Source organism: Orbicella franksi, chromosome 1 (genome assembly GCF_964199315.1).
Source record: "Orbicella franksi chromosome 1, jaOrbFran1.1, whole genome shotgun sequence".
NCBI classification, from domain to species: domain Eukaryota; kingdom Metazoa; phylum Cnidaria; class Anthozoa; order Scleractinia; family Merulinidae; genus Orbicella; species Orbicella franksi.
The window spans coordinates 8668983-8686456 of NC_138145.1; the positions used below are offsets into that span (position 1 = coordinate 8668983).

The 17474-nt window shown below is 37.8% G+C and overlaps 2 protein-coding genes across 2 annotated transcripts; one reads left to right on the forward strand and one right to left on the reverse strand.

Annotated features, from left to right (window-relative positions):
* The first annotated feature begins 4506 nt into the window (after window positions 1-4506).
* On the forward strand, window positions 4507-7119 carry LOC145469962 (uncharacterized). The gene is made up of 5 exons (XM_081454103.1): window positions 4507-4561; window positions 5317-5450; window positions 5722-5800; window positions 6024-6088; window positions 6687-7119. Exons 1-5 carry the CDS (start codon window positions 4507-4509, stop codon window positions 6762-6764), a joined length of 411 nt encoding a protein of 136 aa, XP_081310229.1. The 3' UTR covers window positions 6765-7119.
* A 1168-nt stretch (window positions 7120-8287) lies between these two features.
* On the reverse strand, window positions 8288-16829 carry LOC145488032 (leukocyte cell-derived chemotaxin-2-like). The gene is made up of 6 exons (XM_081466801.1): window positions 16694-16829; window positions 15993-16109; window positions 13163-13262; window positions 10253-10425; window positions 9217-9399; window positions 8288-8474 (listed from the first exon to the last, which is right to left on the reverse strand). The coding sequence occupies exons 1-5, from the start codon at window positions 16746-16748 to the stop codon at window positions 9218-9220; spliced, it is 627 nt and encodes a 208-aa protein (XP_081322927.1). The 5' UTR covers window positions 16749-16829; the 3' UTR covers window positions 8288-8474; window position 9217.
* Window positions 16830-17474: the final 645 nt, after the last annotated feature.

Below are 17474 nucleotides of genomic sequence, written 5' to 3' on the forward strand. Positions count from 1 at the left end.
AGACATCAGTTGAACAGCAACAACAACAAAAAACTTAATTTACTCATACATCTAGAATTTCTGGAGAATGAGGTAACCCGAGAGTTTTCTATTCAGTCTTCAGTTATTTTAAGGTTTCTATGGATAGTGAGGCCTTTTGTGCCACGAGGCACAAAGAAGCTAGGTAACAGGTAACATGGATATTGAGAATGCGTAGAATTCTTACTGAAGAGAAGAGATGTGTACATGGTATACTAGAATGGAGAAAATCAATACAAGTTTTCACAATGTTGTTCAGACAGTAAATAAAATTTCAGTTGTTTAGAGAAGTTGAAGGCAATGAGATCTTTAAGGTCATTCCGCTGAAAAAAAAACCTGCACTGAGATTTTGTGAAACTTTGACTATTGATTCTTTATATTATAGGAACTTACATTTTGAAATAAAAATGAGGGGTCCCCATGTTCGTTTAGGAGCAACAGCACCTTGTTTACACCCAATAAATCCTTATAACAGCACCGTGATTGTAGTTACGATTGCTTGCTAAATTCACGTTTCCAACGATTGCTTTTTTTGTTCTACACTGAGAACTGGGCCATATTTATATTGCACAGAGAAATTTATTACCCAATTCAAAACAACAGAATAAAATGATAGGTCACCATACTCGTTTGCGAGAAAATGACGATTTACCTCTATGGCGAGGTCCAGCCGTAAAGAAAAAGCCGCCATTTTTTAATGCGCGCACTGTGCTAATCACGCATGAAATTATGCGCAGTACGGATGCAATACTGGGGAATGACCTTAAGGTGCGTGGGGATATTGTCCCAGGGAATAGTTGCTCTGTAAGTTATTGTTTGTTTTCCAGAATTGGTACGCACTTTTGATATTTCTAGATGTTGCCTAGATACATATCTGGTATTGTATCAGTGTACTTGACTAGCGTAAAGGAGAACAGAAGGCTAAAAAACATTTTTTTAAAAACGTTTGACAAGAGTATATAATGCATCGTGAGCAAAAACCTTTTTTTTTATTTGTAATGCTACACTTTATGCGCAATTTTACACTGGTTTGATATGGTTTAAACTAAACTTACTTGCACTTTATTACTTACAAATTACAATAACAATCTACATTGCTTACAATACTAACAATACAACAACTTTTTTTAACAGGAATTAATTTTAAATAACGACGATATTACTAATGAGGACAAAACTAAAAATAGTGCAACTAACAGATACAATACTACTACTACTGCTACTAATACGCTATTATAACAACTGACAAAAGTAAATATGCAACAAAAACAAAAGAGAAAGGAAGGAAAGCAAAATATATAGGGCCATGAAGTACTAAATTAAAGCTGTTCAAATGAAAAGGAACGTAAGCAAAAACCTAGGTTTAATTTTTAGAGTCATAGTTACTTTGACAGCAAAAACTCTGCAACGAGTACTCGAGAGTCCGCCGTTTTGGCCACCATGTTGAAGCCTTGGGCAGCCGACAAGTGACTTTTTTGCATATGTAGCTTTTTACAAATATTTGACACTTTAGGCGACGCTATTAAGAAATATAATTATTTTCACATTCTTTCTAAAAATCTACATTTTAAACGGTTCATCTATTTTGTATATTTCCAAAGACTTACAAAACAGCAATCACTGCGAAATTTCGCTGCGTGAGATGTGAATTCATGTTTGATCACGGAAGTTATAATTTAGTTTTTTGAAAACGTTTTGATATTGCGTGTGCTCTTTTGCGAATAAAAACACAAGCGTGAGTTATCCGATCACTGAACTTGTATCCTGCGTAGACTGGTGTTATTTTTACTTATTTGTTTTGTTTTCTTGGTATCCTCTTGTATAGGGGGATTCATGCTGACGTCATTGTGTACATTTTGCTGATTTGCATATGGCCTTGCGTACAGAAGGAAACATTATATTTCCTTGCGGTGAATGGATTTCAAAGGGTCCTCAACTCTTAAAGGAGCATTGTATGTTAATTGAAACCAGTTTAAGACTTCAGGAGTGATTCATCGTTTTATTGCTACAGTTCTGTTTCGTATGGTCAAACAGTGACCACACTCATCAGGCAACGTACAACGAAGGAAATATGTTAGATATGAATTGACTCAGGGCAGCTTAACAGCTAGTAAAATTTAATACATGGTGAAATTTTTAGCTCTGGGTGTAATATTCAAGGACATATTGTCTTTCAAAAACTGCAAATTTCCGGGTGGCAATAGCGCTAATGAGCTCATACATTCTTTGTAAAAACTGAGTTTTTAAACCCGTGTTGTACAAAAAGTATTCAATACATCAAGCTCATATTCATTGGCAGAGTTAATCGTGCTATTACCTTTCAATATTCAGAACTGATTTATTTTGTAGCTCCATCAGAAACTGAAATACTTATGCTAATGAGGCAAATATTGTAGACACTGAGGATTCCCCCATGTCATTTCTGTCACTCCTTTCTTAGTTTCTGAACTGTGTTACGGCATCCTCCCTTATATAGTATTGTAATTTAATTTTAAAATTTAGTCACATCTAGACCTGTCGAGGGCTGGTCTGGTCAACCGAAATGCTGTTTTAAATATACTATGTTGCGCCGGTTAGCCTTGCAGTAGTCTTGACTTATCATCGTTCACTAAACTTTGTCTAAAAGTACATGGTACTGTACCTTTTAGTCCTATCTCAATATCGGCAACCTGAAGAGGGATGAGAAAAAATAATCAAATATTTATTGACATTGGCCTCGGCAATATTTACGTTTTTAACTTGACTCTGGGTAGCCGATCTCCACTAGAATACACGGTAATGCTGGGGAAAAATCAGTTATAGGAGAGAAATTAAAACATCGAATATCTCTGTAATAATTTGCGACTATATTTCTTGGTTTCGCACACTAACCTAGCCTACGATATCTTAACAATTTATAGAAAATAAAAAATGAAAATCACAACAACACTAGCTGTATTGAACTTGCGAGACAACAATTGGATTATAATAATAATCTGGACTTTTGTTGAGTGGATGGCTTCGTTCACGTCGTTCTTCGTTTCTTGAGGGTCACAGTTCGCACAAAACGTGTTTTAAGAGTTGATTCTTCTTCATTTTGGTTAAACTATTTTTTTAAAGGCTTTGGGATAAAAGAAAAAATGTTCAAATCTCGTTGTGTTTGACCTTTAAGGTTATCCATGTTTACACTGCTTTCCAAGAATGATGTGCCTCTAAACTGATGCAATAAGCGTTATATTTAGCGTGATTGGGGGGTCTTCATATGGCAAGTTACTTACTCGTGCACGTATGATAAGTCACTTTAGAAAATAGCCAAAAGAAAATAAGCGCGCTGATTAGATGACAACTAGATGATTCGCTCTCGATTTCTATCGCGTGATAGTTCACGAGGGCGCAGCCGGAGTTAACTATCACGCATAGAAATCGAGAGCGAATAATATAACTGTTTTAGTATAAATCTATGAGTCGTTCAAAACTTTATCTACATTCTTTTTAAGACACTTCGAAAACGCAGAGAAGCGGCCGCTAGTTTGTTAACACCCGCACAACGCTACGTTACTTACTATCTACAACGGAAGAGATAGTGAGTAGCGTAGCCAATCAGAGAACGGTGAAATTTAATACTAAGACCAGAAATAATTGGAATCGTTATTTGAAGGAAATTTCAGTTAGAGTTCTAATAAAACAATTAGATTATGAGCTCGAGATTTCTATGAGGCGATAGCCTCATGAGGCTACCACCTCATAGAAATCTCGAATCTCGTGGAAACACTCGCCTGTCGGCCCGTGTTCCCACGGGATCTCACGTTCTCCCAAACTTCTCCCAAATTTTGGGCCACTTCTATGGTCAAAATGACAAGGACAAGGTTATAACTTCATTATCAGCAAGGAACATAAAGAAAAAGGACCAGGCTAGTTTAACAGCTGAGAATAGGTGTATACAGAATTTCCCGACTGACAGCATCAGACACTTAAATTACAAAATCTCTTGACTATTCCTAAATTGTAATATTAATTCACTGTTATTAATATTTCTACTTAATATCGTAAATATTGTTCAGCGAATTATAATTAGTCTATTTATTCAATTTTCAATCCATGTGAGCATGCATGAAACCTTAGTGTCTCCAATCAGTAGGCTCCATGCAGCGAGCTAGTATATTGACACATTATTAAAGTTCTTGCTGTTGTTGTTGTTGTTGTTGTTGTTGTATTAGGATTTTCCGAAATCTGTTACATGAGTCGAAAGATTTCACTTGCGTACTATTCTGGCGTGAATTGTTTCAGAGATAAATATCACTTGACGAGTTTCCGAGTTTACGTATGGAGCGTGAGTATGTTTGCATCGGTATCACGGAAACAAGTTATAAATAACGAAGATTTCTCTCAAAAGGCCGATATAACCTGGCTGAGAAACCATATAAATACACAACATCCAGTTAGCTATTCCATACTTTTCAGTGGTCTTTACGCATTTTTTGGCTAACAAGGAAGTAAACAGCGCTCGTCATGAAACTTTGGCTTGTTCTTGCTATAGTGGTGGGAATCATTCAGTGTCAAAGAGGTTAGTTAACTGTACCTTAGGGTCGTTTCAGACGACTGCCAAAAAAAACAGTCTCTAATTAGTTAGTAATACTCTTAATTATAATACTTTCTTTTGCTAACGCATCTGGATTTAAAAGTTACATGTATTAGTCAAACTACGTCAACTGAATGGCAAAGGACTATACTTTTAAGATTTGCCCTTTCTGGTAGCTTGCTGAGAAATATATGAGAAAGATAACTGATAGAACCAAATGTTGCAGTTTAGAACTAAGCAAATTATCTCCGGTGAAAAAAAGGTCATTCTAAGCATTTTGTCCTCAAGGAGGAAAGACCCTCTTCATTGACGTTCAAATAAGAACAACAATTGAACTGATTTTATTTGTTGGGTATTTCCCATGAGGAAGTGGCTGGAGAGACAATTTTGAACAGAATTAGATCATTACGGGATCGCCAAGAAAAGTTGAAAGTCCGGGCTTCGCTTTTCAGATTAGCCTCTTACCTCACTGATTTCATGACGGAAATTAAATTGGATGCAAGATTACCAATTACATTAAAAGTCTTGTAAAAATTTCTGTTCAAAGTATCTCAAGACGGAAAGTGTTTATTCAGATAAGTGCTGGGTATTTTTTGCCAAGCAACGCAAAAACATTTTTTTTTTTTACCTGACTAATCCTAGATTAATTGAGTTTACTTTCGGTGTCGTTTCATGGGAAATAAATCTCAGCTCTTGACGAGGGCTTTTCCTATTGAATCGTCTTTATTTTCAGTGCTAAGCTGTGGTGGCGGAGGTAGCGGTGGTGGCGGCGACGGTGGCACTGGTGGAGGTGGTGGTGGTGGGCAAGGCGGCGGTGGGGGTGGTGGAGGCGGAGGATCTGGCGGCGACGGAGGTAGTGTACAGCGTAGCTTTGGTAAGATATATATTCATTGAAAACCATTCTCTTATTCTTCTGATACTTACAAGGCAAATCATTTTCTTCATAACTCTTGTCTTCCTGATAAAAGCGATAATTATGATAATTATTATAAAAACTTGTTTTGCACCGTTCAGGTCTTATATTTTAGTTTTAGGAAAAGGAATGTGTTATCCTTGCTAAGATGTGTATTTTCAATGCTGTTCCAAGAGAGAAATGCCTGCCCTTCGTAAGGCCCTCTTTTCATTCTATCTTCATTCTGTTTTAGCTCCAGGCCCTGGAGGTGCTGGCGGTAACATGGACGATGATGATGATGGCAGTGGCAGTGGGGATTCTGAACCTGAAAAGTAAATTCTTTTATTTATGACTCTGGTCTTCCTGACAAATCCGAAATTATGTTCAAATTCATTCTGTACGATTCAGTCTTATTTGCATTAAGAATGGTAAATTTGGGTCATGTTAGCTGAGTTCTGTGTTATTTCATTGTCGTGTTACTGTCATAAGAGATAATCTCTGTCTTTGATTTTTGGATTTTTTTCATCGAATCTTCTTTGTTTTTACACCTTTTAGTCGCAGGCCCTGGGGGAGGTGATGGCGATGATGGTGGTGGCTGTAGAGGCGCTAGGAAAGTTTTGGTGAGTAATTTTCTTGTGCTTCCTTTGTTTATAAAGTGACACAAGACGAAAATAGCTTAATAGAAAGGAAACCCGTCATTTTTCTTGAGTAACATAACAACAACTGCCTTGAGAAAACACCTCAATATTATTGAACACTGGCATGGAGGATCGAGCGAGTGAAGGAACGAGTGACTGAAAAAACGGGCTCGCGTCTTTAGAGCATAAAGGATTTCAAAAATGCTAAATTTTGGTACAATCTCTTAAGAAATTTGGGTGTTTGTGTGCCATACGATTCTCAAAACCTTTTGCAAACCATTTCAGGCCAAATATCATGATTTTTCGCACTTTTCCGTCCACTTTTATCAGCAATATTTTATATTTCCCTTTATCAGCAATATTTTATCTTTCCCTTTCGATATCGATATCGTGCGAATTTGAATATTATGATAATAATATTTCGGTGCGGCAAAATCTGTGAACCCACTTTCACCCTAAAATAGCTCAAAAACAATTACATGTACATGATAAGGAGTGAAAACATGTACAATCTATCAAATTAAAGCAACAATTAAAAAGTATCTGATTTTTTTAAATATCTGATGTTTATTTTTCTCAGGTTCTGGCGTGTACAGACAGATGGAAATTGACCACCGAGCAAAAGTGGAATATCAAGCTCTTAATGCCCTTCCTTTAAGAAATAAGCAATGCAGTTAGACGAATTGTCGAAATGCAGTTTAGTTTTGATGTATTAATCGTGGTGATAATGTAATGTAAAAAGCACGGTAATAAAAGTGACAGAGTTAAACACGATTAGCCTAAAACATTGCTTTTCCACTCTTCGTGCTTCCAAATTTCCTTGTTCTATACTATAAACCCGATGGAACTGACTCGTCCCCCCGCACCGACGTTTCGTTAATATATGAACAGCTTTGCACTTTATGACAAGTCAGCCTGTAGTAGTTTGGGAAGCTTTCTGTATCCATGCAAAAAGCATCGCGAGGCCACTGATTGGATTGAGCACATATGATGTAATTGTTTAAAGTTAAGTGCATATGACATGAAAAATAATTTCTGCTTATTTGAAAGGCCTTCCAAAATACAGAAGAATGACGTTTTTATTTTTGAAATATCTTTTTCGTTTTAGGGATATTGACGTTTTTGTATTATGCAAATTAATCAGTGGTGATGTCATATTGTTTGCAACTAAAAAGTGGTAAAATACTGAATAAACGATATCTCTGGAAATATTGGAGCAGTGTTCTTGAAACGTGGCACCACAAATGTGCATCACAAAAGAAACAAAAGGACACTCAATTTATTATATAAACTGTGGTTGTTTATGGAGATTTCGAAGATTCACTTGCTTGGAAAATAAATGATTGAGCATATCACAATCCACGAAATAAGCTACAAAATATGACAGTTTCTATATAATATGTTATTTTATGATCCTCAGAATTGTAAGTGGTCTGTTTTGTAGATGGCAGAGTATAGATTTCTATTTGAAGGCACTAAAACAGAGGATGTAAATCTGGAGGAACAGTTTTGTTGTATAATAATGAAGTTCATGACTGAAATTTGGCAAAAACTTAGGCAGATTTCAAGTCAGCTCATCGGCGTTCGCAAGCAAAATGTCAGCTGATACAGACCAGTTACATTAAGCCAATTAAATTGTTCTTGTTTGCCATATAATAAACATCTTATTAACAGAGCTTAGTCGGTCTGTATGGGAGAATCTTGACCTCTGTCGTGAGTACATCACACCTCACTGCGTTCGGTCTGTGCTCAAGACCTCGGTCAAGATTTTCCCATACAGACCGGCTAAGTTCGGTTAATAAGAGCCAAATATTAACACGAATACAACCCACGATGCCTCACACGAAACGTCAGCTTTAGAAATGGTTACCGGTAGTTTAACTTTATCGACTTTATGGTGACAAGTAGCTAAGTGTTACACTTTTCCGCCGACGCAGCGCAACACTGGTTTACAAATAGCTTTTCTGAGTATCTTCAGAGGAGCGTTTCGTCCAAGAATTACACGAAGATTGTCGATCTATTATTCTACCGGTAAGGGATGGAGTGAAGGACTGCTGTTTTGAGGAATTGTGTGGGTGGAAATAGTAACTTTAGTTAGTAACCACCTTAATCATCAGTCGATTCGGAATAAAACTGCTTTTGTACCCCGAAACTAACAAGTGATTCATGGTTAATCAAGTTTATCTTACGTTTATTGCCTTGATTTGCTATAGCACTTTTGTAATTCTACAAGCATTCGATCTTCATAACCGGCAGAGTTTCGCCTGGTTATTTGTTCTACATGTATGTTAACCAAAAAACTATGGAGTCCTGAGTCTTTCCTCTTGTCCAGGCTTTGTCATTTGCACCAGTGAGTAGACTGCAAAACCTGAGAAAAATGAAAATCAGCCATCAAATAATTTTAAGAAGTGAATATATCAAATATCAGAAATTTTAATTTGACATGATTGATCATCGTAGTCATACACACACAGGTGAAAAAAAGAATTCAGGCTTGAACGGGATTTAACCCCAGGACCTACAAACCTGTCTCACAAAACAAGCAATGATTCGTTCGTTTACTCCTTACAGGTTTGAATTAAGTTATGATGGGGTGCTCCATAGGTTGCAGATTTTGAGTTTCTTAAAACTGCAGGGACAAACTTTGATTTTCGTCCTTAATAGCATTGAGCTTTTTGGGGGCGATTAACAAAATGGATATACTGTATTACACATAATCTTCAAAGGAACAAGACAGGCAACGACCGTCTGTTAATATCTGTCTGTCTGCAACGCATGTTAAAGTCTGTCTGTCTGCGATGCCTGTTAAAGGTGGGAGGTTAAATCTCCATCATTATCATCATCATCATCATTATGAGTCCTTGTCACGCCATTGGACGCATAAGCCCTTATGGGATAGAAAAAAGGGGATAGAAAATCGTACATTTAGGTCTCAGTTAAGTCAGGGGTTTTGAGTGCACTCGGGTGGCACAATCTGTTCAAAAACTTCCAAGTTCCTCCCTTCCCAAGAGAAAAAGTGATTCGTTGTTTGAATCGTTCGAGTTATCGGTTAGATAATTGCTTTGCTCGCTCACGTGTACATTGGTTGGTACCGATCGACAATGCCTTACCTTAACAAATATAAGGTGTGGGGTTCACTATCACGCCATTCTTCTGAAGTTGCACGTGAACATGATTTATCATACCACGCGACACAGCAGCCCTGTTTTCCATGGTACCAACGAAATCTCCTGCAGAAACGCTAACACGATCCCTAACTCCCTTGCTCACATACCACATCTTGACCTCGTAGCCTGGGACGAGACAAATGCAAAAGCAATGTAAAGTAACTGGCGATGAACAAAATCTGCTTGCCCTCATATTGTATCAATAATTATTATTACGCGCGCTCTGATTGGCTAATACTGTAGTGCAATATTCTCTCGTAAGGCCCACGGGCCGATTTCGGGCCTGCAAAGACAAAGAGAAAAGCCATATAATAAACAGCTTATTAACTTTTGTTGTTTTTATGGGAAAATATCAAACCTCGGCCTTCAATATAAAATACCAAACCTCGTTTTGAGATTTTCCCGTAAAGACCGAACGTTCATGGTTATTAAGTAATTAATAATCAGTTTTTTTTTTTTTTTTCAGTTAGTTAGATACGACTACAAAGTGCGAGATGCATTTTACATAATTAGGGTGCCTGATAATTTTGTCAGGTACATGATAATCATACATTGTAAGACTTGTAAGTCTCGACCGGCAAATATCCCGGTTACTGTAGTTTGTGACATGTAGAGCGAGATTGCACCGGTGCAAAGAGTTTCATGAACATATTGTACCCTCGGAAATTGCCAAAAAACTAAACAGAATTAGCGAGAAATTCTCCCGTACGTTGCTAACTGGACTACAAGTAGTTACTTGATTAAGCATGGTTAATTATTAAGTCGGCCCGGCGTATGGAGCCGAAGCCTTTCTATTTGCTCTGGCTTTCTTAGAATTTTGATATACTAAAGGGTAACGTCAATACGTTAAGGTTACTCGTTATTTCCTGTTATTGATCAAACTAAAAAGTAACAGTTTTACTTCAACAGATCAAAAAAGTATATTTGAGTCAAGCATTTTTGGCTGTTTCAACAAAAGATTTACTGATGAAGTTTCTACCTGCCCATGATCCAGTGCCTTCCATGAAGACACCGGTGTTGTAAACTGCCCCCCAGTGAGATGACTTAGGGCTATATGGTCTGGTCAACCCCTTATCTCTAGCGGGAAAAGGTGCGTAGACACTGGCCCCTGCAGAACATACAATGTCGTAACCTCTATGGCGGCGACTACCTCTGCAATAAAAAGAAAGGAAAAGATTATTATTTCTACAAAAAGACAATTAGGTGCGTCTATCATGATAAAAACAGGGAAATGGTTTTAAAAAAACCGATGAACATCAAACAAGCAAACAAACAAGCTAAAATTTATTTTGGAAGTTTATTCTTTTGTTTATTTTCATAGAGTATGCATGAATTTCATAATCGCAATGCTTCTATTGGTTAGTTCAAGTTGTATGAGCACACATAACCAGCTTATGTACTTTGCCAGGTTTTGTGCAGGGTCAACCCCCAAAACAGCCAATTATTATTTCAACAAAGAACTTTGCCAGGTTTCTTAACCTTTTCTCTCCATGAGTATGTGATGAATACATACAGGACTCTGGTAAATTTTAAGGTTGAGATTAAATTGTGGTGCTCTTACAAGATGTTTTCGGGTTTGCTGGTTCTAGCAGTATGTAGGACGCATGTCTCATATGAACCTGGTAAGTAACCTAGCAAACTCATCAGGAGTCTATGCATAACTCATTAGTTAGAGCGCCAAACTGTATGTATCTGAGAGGTCATGGGCTCGAATACTAGCTAATACTAGACAAATGCTGGACATTGCATCCATCACTCTAGCATTTATAAGTTTTCAAAACGGAAAAAAAAGACAAATCAATAAAAAGAGGAAAGCAATATGACAACAAAGAAATATAAAATACGCCATGAAAGAAGTCACCACCCTAGAATGCCTAATGCTCTTGGAAAATTTGCTGACAGTCGATGAAATATCTGAGGTCTGTCATATTTAAAAAGCACAATGGGGCGAATCTCATTGGTTAAAGGTCAAATGAACCAAAATTTAGACATCCTTTCTTCGGCCACTTTATACCGACGAAATGTTAAAAAAAAAAAACGAACATTTAAAGAACGTTATGCGGAAATTTTTCTTTCTGAGCCGTGAAAAGGAGTAAAAAAGTTAAAAGTATGAAGACAGCCGATTGCTTCACGAACGCGTTTCCAAAATGACCGCGCACTTTAATGGCAGGAATGGAACTTAGACTCTGCTTTGTGACGTCACTGTTGTATTGAACATTGCTGCGTTTCTGCCTCAGTGAGTCTTCGTGGGGAAGGTTTTAGACCTAAATACGAGCCTCATTTTACTTGGGAAATGGCTGAGGAGTTCGTCCGCTGTTTGGTGGGCATTATTCACTTGTTTTTCGTCAATTTTTGCCCAATTGCCGGCTTGCAACGTTCCATAGTGAAGTCAAAAATCGTCGGTAAAGCGTCTTTCTTGAGTACAAGTTGACGAAGCATGAAAGAGGGTCCCAACAAACCCCTTACCACAAAGTTTTGTTCGAAGCTGTCTTCGGAAAAGTGTTTAGCACAAACGCGCGAATAATTTTTGGGCGTAAAGCATTCTCTTTTCACTTTTATAAGCCATTCTAACTTAAGTTTTGGGTACGCCTGGATGAACTTGAAAGTGCTAACTTTGGATTTTGAGTGGTTTTCCTCTGAAGTTCAGTGTAAACTTGAAACCAAAACAGTTTCAATCTTCCCGCATTTCTTGAGCTCATCAACAGTGACGTCACAAGTTTTATTTCCGACAATTATCCGACAGTTTTCCCGATCGCTCTACGATTATGAAGAATAAAAAGCAGTGATTTTAACATTCCAATATCTCCGCAATGCTTCGTCCAATTCGTTTGAAACTTCAGAATATGTTTATTTTATACTTAATGAACACATTGGACTCAAATGAAATAAATGTCTAAATTTTAGTTCATTTGACCTTTAAGAGAACACGCAGGTTATCAATTTTCCGTTTGGAACAAGGCTTTCCTAATTAACTTAGGCAGCGTCCACACCACGCCGGGGAAATTTGAAATCGCAGCTCTATTTCTACCGTTAGGCCTACCGTTCACATTTATCCGTCACAAAAACGGAGCTTCTCGAAAGCGCTCTTCAAGCCGGACGAATTTGAAAACGCTGGCTTTTCAAAAACAAATCCAAATGACCGGTGATTGTCGCGTTTTTAAATTCCCCTGGCTTAGTGTGGACGACAAACAGTTGATGCGTTTTCAAAGTGAAACCTCTGTTTTCAGATTCCTCCGGCGTAGTGTGGACGGGGGCCTTAGGTGGTGGATTATCGAAACAATGCACCTTTTGTGTTATTGCTTTTTCTGTGTTGTTTTTTTTTTTTTTTAGCTTATTAGTGCCTCGTAGGACTCTCTTAAAGCCAATCTACCGATTTCACGAACTCACAACAGCCTGAAAAAAGAAAAAGAAATCAAAAGATTTGTTGTGCCTCTTTCCTGACTCTCAAGTTTTTAATTATTATAATTACGGTCACCCAACTAGTTTAGCTTTTTAGTTATTTTGGGTGTCCCACTACTGTATGTACTGTACTGTTCATTTACTTATTTATAATTATAATCTTGTAAATTTTTTTAGTTGTTTATAGTAGTAGAAAATAAACTGTTAAAAGAAGAAAAATTTGTTGCTCAGTGATCCGTATAAAAAGAACATACAAAAAATATGAAAGGCTGGTCTCTTGGAACGAAATAAATACAAAACACATCAAACACACCCAGACACATCAATCAGGCGGATGAGATGGTTATAACATATAGGGGCCATATTGATCATGGTGGGGGGGGGGGGCTTATTTTAGGGGGGATACGAGGGGATATTATTATTATTGGAATTTCACGCGGTGTTGTAACGCCAAATGTACTTTGATGACGTTGTATGAAAATGGCTTTACCTTCTTGCTAAATAAGCACCATCGCCTTGAGAATCGCTTCTTATTCGGTTGGTAGGATTGCCGCTACAGATCTGTGCAAAACATTTACTTCTGCTTGCACCTAGAGGTCCAAGAGCAGAACTCAATTAGTTAGAGAAATATTGCGGATCAGAAGTTATGACTCATTTTACTCAGCTCTTAATGGATTTCTTGCAATTTGTGAGAAGTTTATTGTGTAACAATCAACTACGAACTTTAATGCAAAATGTTATTATAGCCTGCTTATATTAGCCAAAAATGCTCAAGCCGAAGGACGCAACAACTGATCGAGGCCGCGAAAATTGCACGGATCACCTTCTGATACAAATACAGGTAGAAGGCACATACCGAGGGGAAAAAGTTGTTCTTAAAGCAATTATTAAAGTGCCCCTAACCCCCAAAATTGTTTTTCGCTAAAACGAATCCACTTGTTACTTGAAGCATTTGGGCGAAACAATTTTTGAATTTGGTTGAATCCTTGATTTTTTATGCCCTTTCAAAATCGTGCTTGAAGTGTTGCACGACCGCGTTTAAGGGAGTCTGGGCGGCGGTTGCCGATGACGTCTACCCAGGAACTAAACACAATGGCGCCTCAGTCAGCTCTCTGTATTTGCTCGAGAAAATGGAAAACAAAACTAATCGTTCCAATATATTTTGGGACTAAAACGGCCACGTTTTGTTTCAGAATCATTTCTTTTTCGTCACTGGAGTCAGAGTTAAGTTTCGATTCGGAAGAATCCGAAATAAACTTCGATCGAGCACGTTCGACAACTGTGAACTCACTGCTTAGGCCCGGTTTAAACGTCGCATTTTACTTGCGCCGAATCAAATGCTAATTTTAGTCGACTCGAATGAATAAGTTTGGCTGATTTGATTTAAACGTTGCATTTTTTTTGCCGAATAAAATTGCTGGGCGCGAGCGATAGCGACGTGTTAATTCCCATTCGAGCAAACATAATAATTTCTTTAACATAATTTATTTAACACAATTTATGAATTAGATTCGGCACATGTAAAATGCGGCGTTTAAATCAACTGTCCAACTTTAGTCGTATATTCGACTGGATCAGTCGAATATTTGACTGAACTCGCATTTCATTGAAATATGTCGCATTTAATTGATTTAAACGTTGCATTTTACATGCACTTAATTCGGCAATTCGATTCGGCGCGTGTAAAATGCGACGTTTAAACCGGGCCTTAGAGCTTTGAGAACAATATGCAATATTTCAAGCGACGACGGCGAAGACTTCTTTGCGGACGAGCTGTTTGTATATTAGAAATGGAAAGCTAGATACGAAGTGGAAGAACAGGCAAACGAAAAGCAGTAAAGAAAACTCAAGGACTGCTTTGTATGGTAATTTCGTCACCTAAACACAAGATTCCCACGCGTGGTTATAGCCCGTTTACATTTGTCCTTAGCGAGAATGTATTTTGTCAAGGTATGGTTGTTCTATTAAATCCAGTTTGTGTTTTACTTTCTGGAATGCTTCATGTTGAGAAGATCGACGTAAGTGTTGCAGTTTTCGAGACTTGATGACTTCCAAAACACTGGCTTCGATCGATTGAAAATCGTAGAATTGTTTGGACCTGTATTTTTGAAGCTGCGGGAAGCAAAGGCGGAAGGAAACATTTCATACAATTACCGATTTCACATTGTCACACGTTTTAAGTCGTAACTCCACCTAACCAATGTAAATTTTTCTCAAAGTTTGCAGTGAAATTCGTCGGATAAGCGAAAAGGATGTGTTCCGTAAGCGGTCCGCAGATAATGTTACGCGGTCATAGACACTATTGCACAGAATACGAATACGAACTATTGCACAGAATGTTTGTCGCACTGTTGATTTCCAAACCTTCGAAAAACGCTGTGAGTCTAACAGTTTTGTGATCATGTAATTCTTAAGGATTAATCTTTGACTTTTATCTAAATCGAAATAGAATTAAGTGTTGGTTGGCGGCGTACAGTTGCGACCGACATTTACATATCAGTACAGCGGTCGTAACGCTTCTTGATTGATCACACGACTTTGCCAGTTATGTTATAAATACTGCGGGACTGGAAGATATAGGTTGTTGGTAGTAATTCTACAAATTGCTGGTTGGCTTTAAGCAGAACATTTTGAAAATAGCGTTTGAACGTCTGCGGAACAAATTCCAGTGAAAGTTCTTCAATGGTTCTCACGGACTCAGTTCACTTGTTTCGGTTCGACAAAATTAACCACCGTTTACGTCTTTCTTGTAGCATTGACCGCTCATCGCCAGTAAATTGTACAGTATATCTTTCTTTATATCTGGGATATTGCTGCAAAAGCCGATAGCACTTCTGGAAGGCGTTTCTGAGCACTTTTCGAATGTGTAGTGCACCATCCTGAAGGAAATGAGAGGACGTGAGATATTCAACCTTCCAGGGTAGACGTGGGCTAGGTGCACTTTAAAGCTTTTAGGAAATGAGAGAATAACAGATCATTAAAAAGTTTCTTTAAGGCATTGATCTTGGCAAGGGAGCGACTTGGACCGTTTTCAAGATTATTTATAATTGGCTAAACTAAACAATAGGTAAACAAAACAAACAGTTCCCCTAGCGCTATCAATAAAAGAGGTGCAGATGAACAAAAACGAATCAAAGTAACGTTTCAAAGAGGTGCAGGTCGACCGTAACATAGGTTTTTCACTTAAGACAAGTCATTTTGCTATGTTGCCGCTGATTACTGTTCCATTGGAAAAAAAAAAAACGGTTCTCAAAGTTGCTGTTTTCGTTTTCGTTTTCGTTCGCAGTTTAAAACCGAGAAACTAAGTGGAAATTACTTACCACCAACACCGCCGCCGCCGCGTGGTGGAGGCAGCGGTGGTGGAGGTGGGGAGCCTCTACCACCACCTCCACGGCCACCGCCACGGCCACCTCGACGACCACCACCACAGCCGAGAACTAAAAAGAATAAAATGATGAGATGAAAAACTTAGTTTTTTTTTTTTTTAAAAAAGAAAAAAGAGCTGAGTTGTCTTCTAGTCGGAGATTGATTATGGCCTGACGACTAGAATTACAAAAATTTACTGAGCTTACGACAAATATACTTGCATTGTTGTAATGTTTCGAGATTAATTTTCCTTAGCATTGAGGACCACGCGTGATTTAGTCAAAAATTTTATCTGTTTCGCGTTGCTTTATCCAGTATAGCATACTCAGGGAATATCTATTTGGTTCTGGCATTTTAACAAGAATAGTCATATCTAATGTTTTTTTTTTTCTTTTATAATCAAACATTTTATTCAATTAAAACGGAATAAGAAAAGGCTTTTCCCATCGAGAAAAAAATCGCAGTAGGCTAGTTACTAATTTTAACGATTATTTTGTCCTCATGCGAAACGATACCATTTCGCCGACCGCTTGAACTCTGAACAATGAAACTTGGACTCCGAAAGTCTATTATCAATCAGTTGAGAAGATTTTCGGAGCTTTAGTTTAAATTTTGGCTTGTTAACTAAACCTTCTTTAAAGTACCATCAACTAACCTTCTTGAGAATGAATGATTCCCACCACGAGAGCGATAACAAGCGAAAACTTCATAGTCAGTCAATGTAGTAAACTTATCGCCTCCTTACAACCGCAGACGAAATTTGCGAGAACGCAGCCTAAATCTTCAGTTTTTATAGCGCCTCTCACTTATATCAGCTTGTTCGGAAAACATTTTCGTTATTTTTAGCATTTTTTTTTTTTATTTAACAAGCTTATGTGCTGTTACGTCGCTGAAAGACAGTACTAGCCCCTACTTGAATGTGTTTTTTTCGTGGTAATATGATATTGTTACGAATAATGATTGACTGCCCCATTCTCAATATACATGCAGCATCTGAACTTATTTTCTTGCACGATATCGATATTTTTGCCTCGAGACCAATACACAGCAGCCATATTTACGCATACATTTTAAACCCGCTCCCATGCGCCACCGGAAGACATAAGTAAAGTTCCGCTTAAAATCGTATACGCTACGCCTTACCATCAAGGATAAATCCATAAAACCTTGAGTTTTAATTGTTTATAACCTGCAAGTTATCATGGAAAGAGTAAGCAGTTAGATTTGTAAGTCCTTGCTTTACAAATTGCAAACCTGTCGCCGTTTTAGAAGTCCATCCTGATCTTCTTCCTTTTATTTTTCGCTTTACAAAATTGCGATACTTCAATGACATACCGGAGACAAACCACAAATGACACAACACTTTCTGTCTATATCAGCTTTACGGAGGCGCGTTCAAAACGCCGATAAAGAGTCCAAACCAGTGTCATAGATCA